At 41.0% G+C, this 18,622-nt stretch overlaps 1 protein-coding gene across 1 annotated transcript in view; it reads right to left on the bottom strand.

Moving 5' to 3' along the window:
* Nucleotides 1-13,395: 13,395 nt before the first annotated feature.
* pdzd8 (PDZ domain containing 8) overlaps nt 13,396-18,622 on the bottom strand; it is a 63,652-nt gene continuing 58,425 nt past the window's right edge. Inside the window, exon 5 of the mRNA XM_084375640.1 lies at nt 13,396-18,558. Coding sequence (XP_084231766.1) covers nt 16,196-18,558 — 2,363 coding nt within the window. The 3' untranslated portion in view covers nt 13,396-16,195. The remainder of the gene's footprint in view (nt 18,559-18,622) is intronic.

Genomic DNA, 18,622 nt, shown 5'->3' with positions numbered 1-18,622 from the left:
GCTTATTTAGGCATTTTGTACCCATTACGGTAAAGTTACGACAACTATGTCATCAAGGCAGCCCCACTACAGCAAGTGCTTTGCTGCTCTCTGCTACCCCCTACTGTCTGTAGCGGTGTACATATATGCATAGTGTAGGTAGAATTCACCCATTATAAAATATTTTGCTTGCTGACTAATATACTAAGGAACATTTTAAAAACTTGCATGGATAGTATTGACAGCCCTCCAAAATCTTTTCTTACAGTGTGCCTTCACAAACAGATTTTGGAACACGAATGTGTGCCATCTGCATTTCCACAAATCTCTGTACACTTGGAGGTGACTGAAGGTGGTGAACTTTCACTTTGCTCCCCGCTGTGTTCCTTGTCAGCCATAACACTCTGTGATTACAGGAGAAGGACCTGGGTATAGTGGCACAATGTGTTGCATTTGGCAGTCATCTTGCAGTATTTCGCCATATAGCGAACATGGAGAGTAGACCCACAACATCTATAACATATGCGATTCTCTCTGAGGTACGCTTTGTGCTCTTCTAGGGATTTGTCTCTAAAGAGCTTACATTTTTTAAATTCTTATGTATTGGACACTGACAATCTGGTTTTTATTTTTGCCGATTGCTGGACAAACTTGGAGAACACAAAGAAAGGATGAAAAAGCCACTCTGTAATCCTCCTTGTACTTGCTTACAAATATTATCAATTTTTCTTGATGTTATAAGGGAGCTTTTCCATTATTTGTTTTATCCCATGAGCTGTATCCACTGAAGTGAGCCCTGGTAGAGCACCACCTTCCTTAGCACACTCCAGTTCAAGAAGAAAGTCACTTAGCTCGCTCAGCATGACATTATCTCTGTTGGTCAGCCTTGGAAATTGCTCAGTCTCCTTGAGCAGAGTATCTTCGATAACACCCTTCGAGACGTTGCCAAACCATGTTGACCCCTGCTGCGGGACTGAGGACATGCACTGCACAAATTCTCTTTGCCTGCGCTGACGCTTCCACTCAAAGTCACTTTGTCATCAGGTCCAGCTTTTCCCTGGCTGAAAGATTCAAGTCCTTGGTGGCGCTCAGAAAAGAGGCCTTCCATGACCAATGATTTTCAAGTTTGCCATCAAATTGCATAAGACCAGAACTGACCATTTCTCTCCGAATGAGATATCTTGCAAAATCTTGTCCACATTTTTGCTCAGGTAAATGTTCTTTTACAGCTGAGTGCTGTGAAGGTTAGTCTCTGTTGGCTCATTCTTTATTTCTTTGTAAATTGGTTGTGTGCTGCAAGGGTACATTGTTGGTTTGGTGTCAGATATTTCCAATTTATCTATTCTTATCTCTTGTGACTCTGCTGCAACGTGTTTTGAAGGCAGCTCAGGGAACAACTAGACTGCTGTTGAATGAACTCAGTGGTGCGCTGGACTGTGCTGAGGGGCTCCTCTTCAACATAGGGTATTTGACTGAGCTCCCCGCTTTCAACTTCAGCTTTCTCATATGTTGTAGCTTCAGCTTCAGATCCAGCAGCAGCTCTTTGGCAATGGAACAAAAGGAGTGTGGCATCATAGTCAGCTTTTTGCTTAAGCATGCTTGCTTCCAGGTCTGCTCTCAGTTTCATCATGTCAGCTTCTTTTTCTGCAATCAGCCCAAGCAGCTTTTGCCTTAGCACAGGCTTTCATGGCCGCATAGGGTGTCTTGATGACTGAGACTTAATATCAAATGCCTGAGGGAGCTCCTGCTTCCCTGTAGCTTTATGAGCATCCTCTTCTTGTTGTTCTCCACTAGCCTCATTTTGCTTTGTAGTGGTGTTTTCCTGAATACTGTTTTCTGGTGCCGAAGCAAGCCATGCTGGTGTCTTTTTACTGTACTGCCCTTACAGCGCATTCACTTGTGCAAAGCTAGACAGCCAGTTAACATTTAAAAGTCCTCCAATAAACACACAAGGCTTGAATTTTCTTGTATTTTACTGAAGTCTTGTTTCCTCTTTTGTTTTTTGCTTTGTAAAACTGAAAATTACAGAAATAAAAACATGAACCAGTACACCGGATTTACATTTACCTGTAGAAATTAAGTATTATACACAGACAATTTAACTATGTCAAAAGCAAGCGCTGTACTGCTAAAAAACAGCTAACTACCACAACAGCTACAAAGCTAATTGCAGGACAGAGCTAGCTGCTGCTAGCTAGCAGAGCACATTGTTCACCAAAACAACAAAAAAGTCTGTAACATGACATTCTTTAAAAAATTATATAGTCATTATCTACACAGTACTACTTACAGGTGCATAGTTTCTAAGGATAGTTGCATAGTTTATAAGCATAGTTTTATTCCTCAAGCACTCCATCTTGGTCTGATGGATCTTAAGACCTCATTGGTTTTTTACAGACCTTGACCACATTTGGATACTGCGCTTGTGGTCTTTTGCTCATTAGCCATTAGGCAAGGCAAGGCCAGGCAAGTTTATTTGTATAGCACAATTCAGACACAAGGCAACTCAAAGTGCTTTACAGGGGCATAAAATTACATCAAAAGACGTTAAAAATTGCATTAAAAATACATTTAAAACAAGTAAGAACACAGGCAAAACATTAAAATAAGTTAAGAAATAGGAAAATTAGCTTAAATAAAATAGGTTTAAAAGAGACAAGACTAAAAAATAAAAGACAGTGCAGTTCAAAGCCTTGAAATTGCTTCAATGAAAGGCAGTGGCAAACAGAAAGGTCTTCATCCTTGATTTAAAAGAGGTGAGAGTTGGAGCGGACCTGCAGTTTTCTGGGAGTTTGCTCCAGATATGTGGTGCAAAATAACTCAATGCTGCTTCTCCATGTTTAGTTTTGACTCTAGGGACTGAGAGCAGACCTGTGCTTGATGACCTCAGAGGTCTGGATGGTTCATATAACGTAGCAGCAGTTCAGTAATGTATTTTGGCCCAAAACCATTCAGTGCTTTATAAACCAACAGCAGGATTTTGAAATCTGTTTTTCGACAGACAGGAAGCCAGTGTAAAGATCTAAGAACTCGAGTAATGTGATTCGAACAGCAGCATTCTGAATCAGCTGCAGCTGTCTGATGGATTTTTTAGAGTGTCCTGTAAAGACATCGTTACAGAAGTTGAGTCTGCTAAAGAAGAAGTTTTTCGAAGTCCTGCTGAGACATAAGTCCTTTAATCCTTGATATATTCTCAAGGTGATAGTAAGTTGACTTTGTAATTGTCTTAGTGTGGCTGCTGAAATTCAGGTATGAGTCAATGTTTACACCAAGGTTTCTGGCTTGGTTTGTAGTTTTCAGCATTACAGATTGAAGCTGAGCAGAAACTGTTAGTCGTTCTTCATTCTACAATTCTTCCAACAATTATTTCAGTCTTATCTTTGTTTAACTGGGGAAAACTCTGACACATCCAGTCATTGATTTGTTCAATGCACCTACTCAGCATTTGTATGGGATTATAGTCCCCTGGTGATGTGGTTATGTAAAGTTGTGTCATCTGCATAAGTATGGTAGTAGTTATAGTAATTGTTGTTTTCCATTATCTGAGCTAGAGGAAGCATGTAAATGTTGAATAGCAGAGGCCCTAGAATGGAGCCCTGGGGTACTCCGCATGTCATTTTCTTTCACTAAGATGTGTAATTACCCATAGACACAAAGTAGTCTCTATCATTTAGATAGGCTTTAAACCAATGTAGTGCTGTACCAGAGTCCCACACAGTTTTTTTTTCGGTCGGTCCAGTAGTATATTGTGGTCGACCGTGTCAAACGCAGCACTGAGATCCAGTTACACCAAGACTGAAATGTTGCCCCCGTCTGTGTTTAAATAAATGTGATTGAGGACCTTGACAAGAGCGGTCCCAGTGCTGTGATGTGGTAGAATTCCTGACAGGAAATCATCAAAACAGCCATTTATTATTATGTATTTGTTTAGCTGTTGAAAAACAGCTTTTTCAGTGATTTTACTTAACATTGTGAGGTTTGATATGGGCCTATAATTATTCATTACCAATGTGTCTAGATTGTTCTTCTACAGGAGTGGTTTTAAGGACTGCAGTTTTCATGGCTTGTGGGAAGACGCCTGAGAAAAGATCTGGAGTCATGCAGTCTGAAACTTTGTTGAAGAATGCTGTTGGTTATACATCAAGGCAGCAGGAGGAAGATTTCAAATGCCGTATTATGTCTCGCAGGTTTTTGTCATTGATTGGATCAAATTGTGTCATGGTATTAGAGTTGGTTTTAGATGGACACAGTATTTCTGTCTTTTTTAGGGTGCTTTGTAGGTTACTGAGTTAGTTTTTTGATACCCTATGTGGAGAAACCATTGTCATTGATGACTCTGGGGTCATCAGGTGTTTCCAGTCTCTATCAGATGCCCTCATTCTGCGGATCGTGGTGTAACCTGTGTCCAGGTAGCAAATTACAGAGGTTGTGCTCCAAAGGATCCCCCTTTCTGACAGAGTTGGCAAGCAGTTAAGTCCACCAGGCCCCAGCTGAACAGGTTAGAAGGGCTCAGGAGGACACCATCCATTGACTGGACCAAGAACTTGAATCAGTGTGGTTTCACCTTCCAGGGCTCTGCTTAGGTTATCTTTTGGCCAGTTGTATGCACCAACTGGGTTCAGGACCCAAGGTGGTACATACCTACCATACTACTGTGGCAGGCTTTCTTGCTTCCTCTTGACATGGCTTTCACCTGTCTGTTCCTCTGGTTTTACCAAAAAAAAGTTTTGCAGCCGAGCCGAGCCATACCAGTAGACACAGTGTCCATCAGGATGCTGCGCCACAACCTTGCTTCAGCACACCGGTCTTCTACAATTGGCACTTCCACCTCAAATTGGAGAAGAGGAGACAGCAGAATCGCTGTACAGCAGATTGATCAATAGATCTTGACTAGTGGATGCGTTAGTTTAGCTGACCTTAAGGGATAAGTACTGCGCTCATGTCTGAATGGAAAAGTGCAGTACCTTTTACATTTTTTTTTTTTTTTTTGATATTCTAAAATAATTGCTTTTGACCACATGACTTAAATTATTGTTCTTTACTATTTCACTTGACCAGTCAGATTATTTCTCCCTGATATACTTCGATGGATGAATGGAATAATGCTTCACTTCTGGTGCAGCTCTGCATCTCAGAAATGTGTAGAAAATAACACTACAAACTGATTTGTTGATATATTCCACTGACAGCCATTGTGTTAAGAATATAATGTGATGTTCAGAAAGTTGTGTCACATGTAGTGTTTTTATTTCCTCAAAAACATGTTAATGGGTTAGGAAAAACTGTAATGAACTGCACAGGATTTTAGTGAAGTGGTTTTGTGATTATACAACACAATGAAGCACTTTATCCAAAAATGTGAAAGTCACTGGTCTAAGCATTGGGTAACACACCAAACTCTCTAAAATAGTCTCCTTTTTTGCATCAATTGTATGATACTTTGTGGATATTTGTAAATAGTAATATTTTTATAGTTTTATTAATTCAAATTCTACTGCAAACATTCAGTGCCCATATCAGTGAGCCTTCTTACATGTATGTCATTGGCTGAATGTTTTCTGTATTTCTTTATCTTACTTGTAGGAACACCATATCCTGTAGTACATTTAGTATATATTTTACTGACATGACAGTTTGGAGTGGATGAAGGACTAACATGTATAGGTACCAAGAAAAAGTCATACAGCTAAGAATGTGCATGCTTTTCAGTTTTGAAAATAGAAAGACTGACTTGATTGCCTACGCTGGGTGGTGGAAGAAAGCAGAATAAGTTGCCATGATGTGGAAATGTGGGAGAAGACACACTGTAATCAGCCTGTCCATCTCAACACTGGGCTTCAATTACATTGCAGATGCTCACACAATACCTCCCCTCCTTTCCCCCTTCGCTGAGAACCCAGACAATTGTGGTTCTTACAGCGACGGACATACAGGGAAGCGTCACCAAATTGTCTCTTTACATTTCTAAGGGAGAATTATGTACTATGGATGCAATGTCAAATAAAACCCCAATTCTAAAAAGTAAATAAAAACAGGATGCAATAATTTGCAAATCTGTTTTTACCTTTATTCAATTGAATACAATAGAAAGACAAGATATTTAATTTTCAAACTGATAAACTTTATTGTTTTTTGTAAATATACACACAATTATAAATTTGATGCCCACAACATGTTCCAAAAAGTTGTGACAGGGGCATGTTTATCACTGTGTTACCTCAACTAACTGTTGACATTTTGAAAGTTAAATTCTTTTTACTTCATAATGAGACACCCATTTTCAATGGGAGACAGGTCTGGACCGCAGGCACTCACTTTCACACTCTTTTACTACGAAGCTACACTGTTGTAACACATGCAGAATGTGGTTTTGGTATTGCCTTGTTGAAATAAGCAGGACAAGATATCTTCTGGATGGCAGTAAATGTTACTCCAAAACCAGTATGTACCTTCCAACCTTAATGGTGCCTTCACAGATGTGCAAAATACCCATGCCATTGACAGTAACATACTCACATACTATCACAAATGCTGGCTTTTGACCTTTGCACTGGTAAAAATCTAGATGGTCTTTTTACTCTTTAGCCTGTAGAGCACGACATCCATGATTTCAAAGATCTATATGAATTGTGAACTTGTCAGCATACGTTTTCCACTTTGTGTCATCTCAGAAGGGCTCAGGCCCAGAGGAGTTGGCGTTTTTTCTGTATGTTGTGGATACATGGCTTTCACTTTTTATTGTAGACAGTTGTCGGTAAACACAGTTTGTTGCTGCATCTAGTTTTCTAATGATTCTTTCAATCGTTTTATGATGATATACACTGCCCGGCCAAGTCACACACTCTAATATTTCATTGGACCGCCTTTAGCTTTGGCATCCCAAAGATTCTCAATGGGGTTAAGGTCTGGACTCTGGGGTGGCCAATCCATTTGAGAAAATGATGTCTCATGCTCCCTGAACCACTCTTTCACATTTTGAGCCTGTTGAATCATGGCACTGTCATTTTGGAGTATGCCCAGCTGATCTAATTTTTTGCGCACATAACGTTGCTGAATCTTGACCTGACCAAATGAATCAACCCCAGATCATAACACTGCCTCCGCAGGCTTGTTCAGTAGGCACTAGGCATTATGGGTGCATCACTTCATTCGCCTCTCTTCTTACCCTGATGCGCCTATCACTCTGGAACAGGGTAAATCTGGACTCAGACCACATGACCTTTTTCCATTGCTCCAGAGTCCAATCTTTCTGCTCCCTAGCAAATTGAAACCATTTTTTCCCCCGATTAGCCTCACTGATAAGTGATTTTCTTAAGGCTACACAGCTGTTTTAGTCCCAATCCCTAGAGTTCTCTTCACATTGTGCATGTGGAAATGCACTTACTTTTACTATTAAACATTGCCATGTGAGTTCTACTGTTGATTCTTTACCATTTGATTTCACCAAACGTTTAAGTGATCTCCAATCCCTATTATTCAAAGATTTTTTTCTGACCACATTTCTTCATGGAATTATTATCCCTGATAACCATTAATTATTACTGATAGTCAAATTTAACCCAAAACTCCCTAATAATGTTGCATGAAGCACTACAACAACTTGATAGGTAATAAATCGTTAATGAGTAATTCCTGAATTACAGTGATTCAAAGAATAAAGTAGATAATGATGCGTTACTGGAGAACAGACTGGGAGATAATATATTAATGAGTCACTAGGTAATGATTAGTTCATAAATATCTGTGAATTGACATATTAAAGGGGAACTACCGTTTTTTACAACCTGGACCTTATTTCTAGCATAAAATATGATCATTTACTCGCCCAGATAACTTTGGTGTCATTTGGAGTCGTTCGGACGAAAATAGATCCAGTGGAGCGCCGGTATATCCATATAATGCGAGTGATCCGGGCACCGAAGCGCAGCCTCTATAACGCATTATCTGCCACAAAACTAGTTCATTTCACCAATATTTTGTCATGATACGCTAGTGCTATTCCCCTCTGAGTCCGGGCTCGTCTGTTATCAACATCCAGGGTCAAACTAGCAGTAGCAGCTACAGGCAAGCCGGCTGTCGCGGGTGCGCGCGCAGCTCAGAGATGACATCTTCCAGGTCAGAGGTAGTAGGTCAACCTACAGACCCCGGATGTTGATAACAGGCAACAGGCGGACTCAGAGGGGAATAGCACTAGCGTATCGTAACAAAATATTGGTGAAATGAACTAGTTTCGCGGCAGATAATGCTCATAGAGGCTGCGCTTCAGTGCTCCGAACACTTGCATTATATCGATATACGCGGCGCTCCACTGGATCTAATTTCGTCCGAACGATGCCAAATGACACCAAAGTTATCTGGGTGAGTAAATCATCGTATTTTATGCTAGAAATAAGGTCCAGGTTGTAAAAAACGGTAGTTATCTTTTACCACGTACATACATACATGAGTTGTTCCTGATTGACTATTACGGAATCATTACAGTTTTTGTACACCTTCAAGTAAAGTGAGACATCATAATGAGTAGTCACCCAACAGACAACAGAAATTCTAATTACTTAATCTTTAGTTACTGTTTTTGTGTTCCTTTACCTGCCAATGGACCCATTTACCTGTGGAAAGTTCTAAATAGGTGTTTTTGGAGCATTACACAAATTTCCCAGTCTTTTGTTGCCCTGTTCCCATTTTTTCCAAGTCTTGTTGGCATGAAGTTTTGTCTGCGATTTTCGGTTTTGTGTTTTTATCTACATTTCACACAGAGTTGCACATTTTTGGGGATTCCTTTTTTCTGTAAAGAAGAAAAAAGTGTTGAGCTGTATGAGTGCAGTGTAGAACTGTCAGATTTCCTATTCTAACTGTCAACAAGTCCCAGTGCAAGTTGACCCACTTTTAAAGGATCACATCTTAAATTAGAAGGAATGGGCTTGGGGCTGACTGCAACAGACAGTTTAGGGAAGTCAGACAGCAACGTGAAAGGGGTTGAGGTCTGCGGCATGGTTCTTGGCCAGCTGCATGGTTTCTTTTCTTGAGCAAATGTGTGCACACCTACAAATCTCTGTTGGAGAGTAATGGCCTTTTCCAAACAGACAAGAGCACAACTCATGGCATGAATTAGGTGAGAATGTTGAATCATTGGTTTTCGGCTTTGTATGTGAGGAGGAGGATTTAAAATTCTATTCTGTATTTTATAGGAAGCCAGTCCAGAGAGGCTAATACTGGATAAATATGGGAATCATGTTGGTTTTAAAAATGAAAGTTTGATATAATAACTGTATTATAAAGGAAGTTTAGGAGGAGGCTTGTTTTTCAAAATAAAAGCTCGGACACATACATTGTTAGATCCTGAGTTAACCCCTGTTCAGGAGGCACTGATAACTTTTAAGAACAACTCCTGCCGTCACCCCCACCTTGGGCGACAATTGCTAGATCCCGAGTTTACCCCTGTTCAGGAGGTACTGGATCAGCTAGCGGGTTAGGTCCCTAAACTTTGCAAGGGCAAAGCATACAGCTCATACTTATCTCAATTACTATAAATTATTATCAAGAATACCTATTGATAATCACAATTCAGTATATAATAAAGATTCATCTAAAAGAGCTGAGGCTGGTTGAAATACTTAGATGTAGTAGAGAATGAAAGGGTTAGACCTTCCGGCCGGTATGCCTTTCCCTTCCTGCTGAAAGTTCAAGTCTCTGTGGTAACTCATGACCCTGCCCAAGGTCCCAAAGTTCCCTCAAAGTCCCATTTCCATGCCAGCAGAGCCAGCGAAAGAGATTCTAAAATCAAAATATTATAATCCACAGTTGGTTGTAAACTGGTTAGTCCTCCTTGTGCTCTGTTATCCTTGGATCCAACTGTGAATCTATTGAAGTCCATTCTGGCTGCTCACATACTCAATGGTGTATGGCAGGTGTGTAGTGTTGGGACCCACATATGAAGTCATGCATTGCGGATTTCAAAATGGACTCTGAACTGAACTCTGTGTCCCAGAATTCCCCATTCTTTACACCTAGGTGCAAAATTCAGCTATGAGCTACTATTGGTCAGGGTGACAGACCCCCCTCTGATCAGATTGTCAAAACTCCATCGCCTTCCTTTGTTCTTTCTCTTCTCCTCAAGTCTCTCTTCTCCTCCAACTTCTTATCCTCAAGGGCTCCTCTCCATCTCCCCCCCACGAGGCTGCCTGCCCTCAAGATCTCTTCTTCTGGGCCTAACAGCTGCGGAGAGCTGCAAGCTGCATTTGCAGCAGGCCCAAAGAACTTCTCCTCACTGCAGCGACACGAGGTCCTGCCAGTATTCCTGATCAGTTAGCACCAGCAGCTGCGACACAAAGCTTGCCAGCTAACTTCACAATCTGAGGAACACCAAGCAAGTTAGCACCGAGCTGCTATCCTTGCAAAGGAAAGGAGCGAACCGTTTCCTCCTCTGCCGACTTTCATCCGTCCTTGCACAGCAAGAACAACATTCACCATTGGAATCCCAACGTTCTCCTGCAACCACCAGCACCTTTTCTTCAAAGACTGCTAACGTTGAACTGGGCTTAGATAGCATAGCATAGCACGGCTAAGCACAGGACTTTAAACTCTGGTTGATGTAATGCATATGTGTTCAATTTATGTGTCCACTGTTTGAGTGTTATTGTGATCTCAGGTCAGGTTTTTGGTAGTTTGCTTTCCTAGACGGTTAATTCGACGTTAGTCGAATGATGCTTCACACAGACTCAGACACACACACACACACACACACACACACACACACACACACACACACACACATTCCTTGAGCCTGGAGCATACCACACCCACATGTGATATCAGTGACCACCATTGTTTCTTTGTTCTGCCAGACACACACACACACATCTTTGTGTAAATAAAAGACTTTTGAACCTTCAAGCTGCCTATTTAATATTGTACAAGAGTGAATGTTGCCAACCTCTACTCTGTCAAGAACTCCAAAATCCTTCAAACATTACTAGCTGTTATGGTAATATTGGTTGTAGTTATTAAGTTAATTATTAATCAGAGTTACAAACTGTACCTTTTCTGAGACTGATTTGGTGAATTTGCTATCTTTTCCCTTCTTCAAGGGTGGTGCCCCAAGGTGACCTAATGTAAACTGGATCTTGTTATTAATCATTAATTATTATTGATAGCCTCGTGTGATGTGAGCACAACAGTAGGGATCTCAACTCTTTTGACAACATACACATACACACATACATGCATACTTCTTCTTCTTCCTCCTCCTCTTCTTCCCCTCCACCTACCTTTTTCCTTCCCTCCTCCTCCTTCTCCTATTGGGTTTTAATTGTATACAATTAAATTAAAATACAGTATTTGTGATGAAGTCACCTGTCTGCTTCATACTTCTTAATCTCAAATAGGCTCTCAAAAGACATTAAGTGTTTATTGAATGTTTTCTGCCTATTATACTTTTAAAGCTAGTAAGCTTTCTCAACATTTATTTTTGATTGATTGATTGATTGATTGATTGATTGATTGATTGATTGATTGATTGATTGATTGAAATCTTTATTTCAAACACATCATTTTATTTTTCCATAAATAAACACAACAAAAGAGTAGTGCATATGAAAACAGGCAATTCTAATTGCATGTTCAAAAAGGAGAGGGAAGAAGTGTGAACTTGTTTTAGCAGTGCAGTGCATTTTAACTTTGAGATTTTACATCAATTCTTTTCACATTAATGAATTTCCAGCAATGCTTTACAATTCAGTTTCAGCATTCACATTGCATTCTGTGCAAGAAATGCATTTTCTATTTATTGTTTTTTAACTGCCGCATGTGCAGATAGATTTTGCAGCTACACTGTAGACACATTCATTTTCACATCTGCATAAGCATATTTCGCTCATGGTGGCTATTACTTTTTTTTTCATTCTGTTACATTGTAACAATAACGTTTTTACTGTAATATTTATTTGAAAGGCTGTCTATGGGAGTACACATATATTCATTAATATCTTGTATAGTATTCTTGCTAAAGTAATTATGTCTGGTACACAGGTGCCCCATGGGGATATGCTCATTATATTCAAGGGTGTTTTCAAAAGTGGCACCATGTGGTTGGTTATTATGTTTTTTATGTTTTATTTAATGACAGATAAAGTGTTGGAAGAAGAAGAAATATTTTTGTGCCTGGATAAGCTGATTTGACTGATAAAGGCCACATCTGGACCTGGAACATTTTCAGGTCCAGATAAAATTTTAACCTATTTGCTTTTGGTAAACAACTTTTTTTCTTCTTTTTTTTCTCCATATTTAGATGACCTCAAAAAAGTTTGTCTTTTAATACTGCTCACTGTTTGTCTGTTTGGGTCAGAAGAGACCAGGGAATGGGCCATAGGAACCTGGCTCTTGGTCCAGCACCTTACCTGAGTCAGAGAAAATGCCCAAAGAAAATCACTGCTCAAAGAAAATCAGAGTCTGTTGCAATATTGAGTTGAGTATTGAGAGTTTATTGTGTTCTCCAAGACAGCAACCCCAATCACCCAAGCAGGTCCTGGGACCGTACTAACTCAGAGCTCTCAGGGCTCCTTCTTCTGTTCTCTAGGATATCTCCTCCTACCCCCAACTGAGTGGGCCAAAATTAAAGCAACAACAAAGTTTCAGGCTTCACCAAGGTGAGCAAAGTCATTACAGCAATTCTGTTTACAATTAAGGTTCTCCAATGTGTCCCCCTTCATCGGATTTGAACAAAATTTTATGAAAAGGATGTAACCAATGAGTTCAATCAGGAAGCTCAAAGGCATCTTGAGTCATGAGCAAATATGTAATGAGCCACGCCCGACTGCATCTGTCAATATGACACACCGTAATGGTGAAATTCTGTCCACTGGGTTCTGTGACACGTTTTTCCTGTTTGTGGCATCTTCTGTCTTTTTTTGATCGAAGAGGCTATTTTGTTTGACCACATCAAGCAGGACTTGTGTGTCTAACTTCAAGCCAATTGGACTTATGGCTGAAGGGGTACAGCTGCATTTTTGGGCCTTCTTCTGGCCAATTGAGCTTGTATTTCTTCGTTAGCATTTGCACATAATTTCCAGTTATTGGCCAAGTTTCATGTTCATTCCAGCTCACAGCAATAAGATAAACAATAAAAATAAACTTGCACAATATAGGGTTCTCTCCCTTTAGGACTTGAACCCTAATAAGATGAATGTTTTATGGTCAAAATCTATAGACCTAAAGAGCATTGTAAAATTCTTTTTCTAGAAAGGCAATCATTTTGTCATCATCTGGTCATCGTCATCATTTGGTGCTTCTTGAAAGAGGCACAGAAAAAGCAATGTTTTGATTTGCTGGTGTTGCGACTCGTTAAGATTTAGATCACAAATTTCGCTTTCAAAGTTCTCCTGTGTGAGCTGATTAAACCACAAAGCAGTGTGATGGGAATACATTTGAGCTTGTTTATTTATGTTATGTACAATAAAGCTTCATCACATGAACCTTCTGTGTACAACATCCCTCACATACACAAAAAAAACACCATCTTGATCTGCTGAAAGCCAGGGTGGGCAGTCATATTGTAAGCGCAGTTTCAAGGTTTCAAAAGTTAGGGCTTTAGGTAGGGGTGGGTTGAAGAAGCATGTGATAATGAGTTCTGCAGAAAAGCACATTGTAACAAAAGCATCAGCAGCAACAGCAGTGATTAAGGATAAAGGATAGAGAGGGGTTTACAGAGTGAACTCCTGTCAGGTTCTCGTTGGCCCCCAAAACCAGGGTTACATTATCAGAAAGATGGGCACACAGACTGAACATTTTTAAAGAGGAGATCAATGAGAATATAAAGCACAGACATTGGGATTCATTTCTGATTAACAGCTTAATTTCCTTCAAAAATAATGCACAAAAAAGATACAGAGAGACTGAGAGAGATTGAAAAGTATAGCAGCCAGTAAGCCATTATCTACATAAGCAACATATCTTATACACAGAAAAGGGCAGGAACTGTGTCTATGCTTCTTCTGAACCTAGCTGATTACTTCTAGTTGTTCCATGAGCTTGGACGAGTGCTCAATGCATTTTGGGTGTTTTGTTGTTTTCATAGTGTTAAATCTACTATCAATTTGTTTTTTGTACAAGAAAATCTATAGATATCTCTAGGGCAGTTGCTCCCAACCCCAGGTACCTGGCCACAGACCATTTTGTCAGGCCATGAGTAATTAATATGGTACTGCAAAAAACTATATTTATATAACATTAAAGGCCATTTTAAACGTACTTGGGCCATCGTTCCTCATTGTGCCCTTCCACACGTACAATAAGAGGACAATGATTTTGATAGTTGGTCGTCAGTGTGTAAGCACATCACCCACATAACCACTTCTTATGTGCAAGAACAACTGTTCTTTTGACTGCTGCAACAAGCCAGCTAATATTCAGTAAAAAAAACAAAACAAAACAAAACAAAAAAACAAGAAAAACTCCACATTCCTGGTAGATTACTTTGTAACCCAAACCAAATATTTATATGGTTTACACTGTGATTGTCTGGACAAAAGATAAAAAGATTGCTGCCTCAATAACTGTTCAGGTTTTTTAAACCCAACTCATCAACCTATTACTACAACTGGATTCTGGATTGTGTTTTATCATCTACTTTTTTCAGACACAGAGCTGTTTTCTGTCTAAATGCCTACTTACTTTCAAAGGAGCATCAACTCTATACTTGAACTTCACAGTACTGATGGACTCATACCAAAGCCTGCTGTTGATATTTTTTAAGAACACTAACAAACTCAAATGTTTTTGTGCAGGACATATGTGATGTAGAACTAATTGGCAAAATAACTATCAGAATAGAAAAAGGGCAAAAAAGAACAAACCCAGATTGAATCTTTTGATATGCAACAGCAAGATATTCCCTCTTCACGTACAGTTCTTTTACAGTGGCTGTCTGAGGATAGCACTTTGGGGTTGGAGCTTGTTATGATAGAATCACTGTAACAGGCTACATTAATGCTTGATGTTTTGAAAGGAAATGGTGGGGGGGCAATGCCAACCAGATGGATATACACAGAACATAGAAAGGGCTAAACATGAATTCATTGGGCTTGAAACTCACAAAGGCAAATGATCTGCACGAAATCACATCATAAGGTTTGAAGTATAGAGATGATCTTCATACATATACGCACACAAACATTTAACCAAATAAATAAGAGATCGAGAGTTTATTAACATCATGATAGCTACTGAGTAACATTCATTCAGAGAACATACATTCATAAAAAGTTACTTATGTGCCATTCTTACATTGCACCCATGGAATTTTTAATCGGTTAGCAATGTGCATCAGCTGAATTTTAGATGTTGTTGGGATTTTCTAAAAAAAATTTCACTGGGCAAAACAAACAAATAAGAATTGGTTCATTATAGCCAAGGACAATTACCACCTTACAAGCTCCAAGGAAAAATAACAAATGGGTTATATGGTCAACATTTTTGACCTTACCAATACAAACAAATAAAACAAAAGAAAGAGGGAAATAAGATTTCACAAATATTTATGCAGCTGCTGAAAACCCCAAAAGCTTTGGATAAAATCCAAATATAGTATAAAAGTGCTCAAAACAAAAAAGATTTATGACCACTTGCAGGGTCCTCAGAGAAATGACATGTTCCACTGAGGTGGATGTCTAAACCTGCTTTCTCTAGTGGTATCCACACTGTTAAAGACTCCATTAGTTCACCTTCATATGGGCTTGTTATTCACAGCAAACAAATTCTGAACAAATATTTTCCTTCTCTAAATTTAAGGTAATTCAGACTACAACACAACAGAAATGTGCACATTTTCTAGTCCTTATGTCATATCAGTTGAGACAAAAAAGCGAACTGATTTACAAAGACATTTTGAAGCCACAGAATAACAAAACCAGAGGATACACATGCAGCACAACTGTGGGCAGATAATAGTGTAGCTCTTATAATTCCCTTTAAAAAACCAAGAGCATGGAAACGGCATCACATTGTGCAAATCAATAACAGGTTAATTATGAACCCTAAGTGAGGAAATTTTTTTTAATGTAAAATAAAAAAATATGTGAATCAGACACTGGACCGCAACATCCCTGATATTTAAAACCAATTTCTGAAATTTCCAAATCTCTAAAAACAAGCTAGACTTAAATTTGCTGGGAGGCACCGGGCCCAAATTACTTGTTCCTCCTCTTTTTCTTTCTAGGCTTATTTACTGGAGAGCCTCCACACAGATTTGCTCCTCAGTAATGTCATCCAGCAGCTGCACTTCGACAGGGCTGCATATGTCACTGTCATAGACCTCTGTCCCCATCAGGGCCTCTTCCTCCAGGGCTTCTCCTTTGCCTTTAAAACCTTGCTGCTCTGAAGGAGAGGTGCTTTCTACTGACTCTAAGTCCTCAATGCCTGCCCGGTAGTGGATCATGAGCAGGGTAAGGGCCTGGAGTCTCTCCCCAGACTTGGCCAGGGCAGTACTTATTAGGGCCTTGCGCCGGGCATCTGTGGCCTCCCTCTCCTCCAGCAGAAGAGCGTTATTGTGCTCCAGCTCCTGATCAATTTCCTGCTGCAGCTTGTCCAGCATCAACTCCAGCTTTTGGGAACGCTCATCTGTGGGCAGACCCCGGTACAGGTCGCGGCCTATCTCCTTTACAGCAATGAAGACACTGTCATCTAACCCACCTTCCTTGCGCACAAGTTTACTGCTGCCACCACTGCTGGCGGGCTGCTTTGAGGGGCTGGCACCACTGGTATACGTCTCAGTATCACTGCTTTCATTGTCTGAAGTGTTGGGGGTGTGCTTGGGTGAGGGTTCCACCACTCCAGGCAAAACATCAGCCACCTGCTCAACCAGCCGAGTCTTGGGCACCTGGCGGAGGTTAAGCAGGCGGGAGCTGGTATTAATGATATGGCGTGTTAGGCCAGTGGTGGCCCGGTTGAGGGTGGATTTGGCTTCAGGGTCAGCTCCACGACGTTCAGTCGCTGCCACACAGAAGGGATTCTCTGTGAGGCACTTGTCCTGGCACTTCTTGTGGCAAACGTAGGCGCAAATCATACACTGGGAGGCTGCCTTGGTCCAAACCTTCTTCTTGCAGTATTCACACCAGGTGGGGTTCTGGAACTGGGTGTCCTGGAAGTTGTGACGCACCTCCACCAACTGCATGGCACTGTAGGCCAAGTCATCACGCGGTGCTGAGGGGATATGCTCCCTCTCTCTCTCCCTTAGATCCTCATGGTGGAGACTGCCCTCTCGCTCCCTTTCTGCCAGCCCCCCTGGATACGCCAACTCACCCTCAGGTAAGTAACAGAAGTTCAGAGTGACATCTCCATAACACAGCTTCTCATTGAAGCCCTTGTGGGTACTGAGGCCACGTAGTGCAGTGCGGCTGACGTTAGCTCTGGGTTCTGGAGGCCCCAACCTAAAGGTGCTCTGGTATTCTGCCGAAGATGTGGCCATACATTCCAGGGCTAAATGCTCCAGCTGGAGGCTGACATGGCCCAGGCACAATAAACTGCCGAGCTTAAAGGGATCTTTGCACCATAGGGCCACATTAAGGTACTTATGGTTGCCCTCCACCTCAAGCACCACAGATGCTTTGTTCCAATGGGCTGTCTGGTTACGAAACATGGTTTCTGGTGATTCCCAGAGAGAGTGGTCCTCCAGAATGTCCCGTGTGCTGCAGGAGTTGTCTGAAGTTTTGTCCTTTGCTTGATCCACTTTGCTGCTGCTGGTCATGGTGGAAGGGACTGGCAGTTCATCACTACACTCTGCTGGCCGGGTAGACTGCTTCCCCTCAGCCTGTTTCACACTCATTTTCTCAGTACCAGCTTTGTCCTCATTGGCTCCAGTGAGAGGTACTTTTTCTGGAGATTTTTCAGAAGGACTAATGGTGGTAGTCAGTGTTGGAGCAATAGTAGCATTTGTAGTTGTAACAGAATCAATTCCTTCTAAAAGACTGGTTTCTGAGGAGGCTGATGTCAATCTTATTTGAGGTCTTGGCGGCACTTGGGGTCGAGAAGGAGGAGGTGGGGGAGGAATGGTGGGCCGTTGCAAACCCTCCCCTGGATCACCACTGGTCTTATGTGGTGAGGGCTTTGGTGATTCTTTGGGCTGGGGCTTTAGTGGTGACTGGAGACCCACCAGGTTCAACTTGCGGTTGAGGATAGGTGAGATGGTACCAAGGGGCTTAGTGGCCAAGTTGGCCACAGTCCTTTTAGGGCTTTGGTTTACTGTAAGTAAAGAATCTTCCTTAGTGTCACTGGTATTTGCAGTACTGCTGTTAGGGCCACCACTCTGGCTTTGTTTAGAGTCCACAATTAACTCTTCAAATTCAGAGTCCATGTCTTTGCTGTCAGATATGTCAGAAAGGGTGGTGATAGGGGCAGGATCCTCTTCATAACCCCCTGGTTGGGAAATAAAACCTGTTTCCTCTATCTGCCCAAACCCTTCCTGAAGAGTTCCCAGGCTTCCAAAAGAGGGAGTCTGGTGACGAACCGGTCTCTCATAAAATACCACCACCCTGTCTCCAGCCTGCTTCAACAATTTGGGCACTTGAACTGAGGATGTCACTTTTACACCTGTTGACAGAAATAAGAACAGGAAAGAAGTTTTCTGTCAAAAAAAACTGCAAAAAACTAAATG

The sequence above is a fragment of the Pagrus pagrus genome (assembly GCF_965226575.1).
Source record: "Pagrus pagrus genome assembly, chromosome: 15".
In the NCBI taxonomy this organism is placed as follows: Eukaryota; Metazoa; Chordata; class Actinopteri; order Spariformes; family Sparidae; genus Pagrus; species Pagrus pagrus.
Note: the sequence above shows the minus strand (reverse complement) of the source record. Positions and strands in the feature narration are given on the sequence as shown.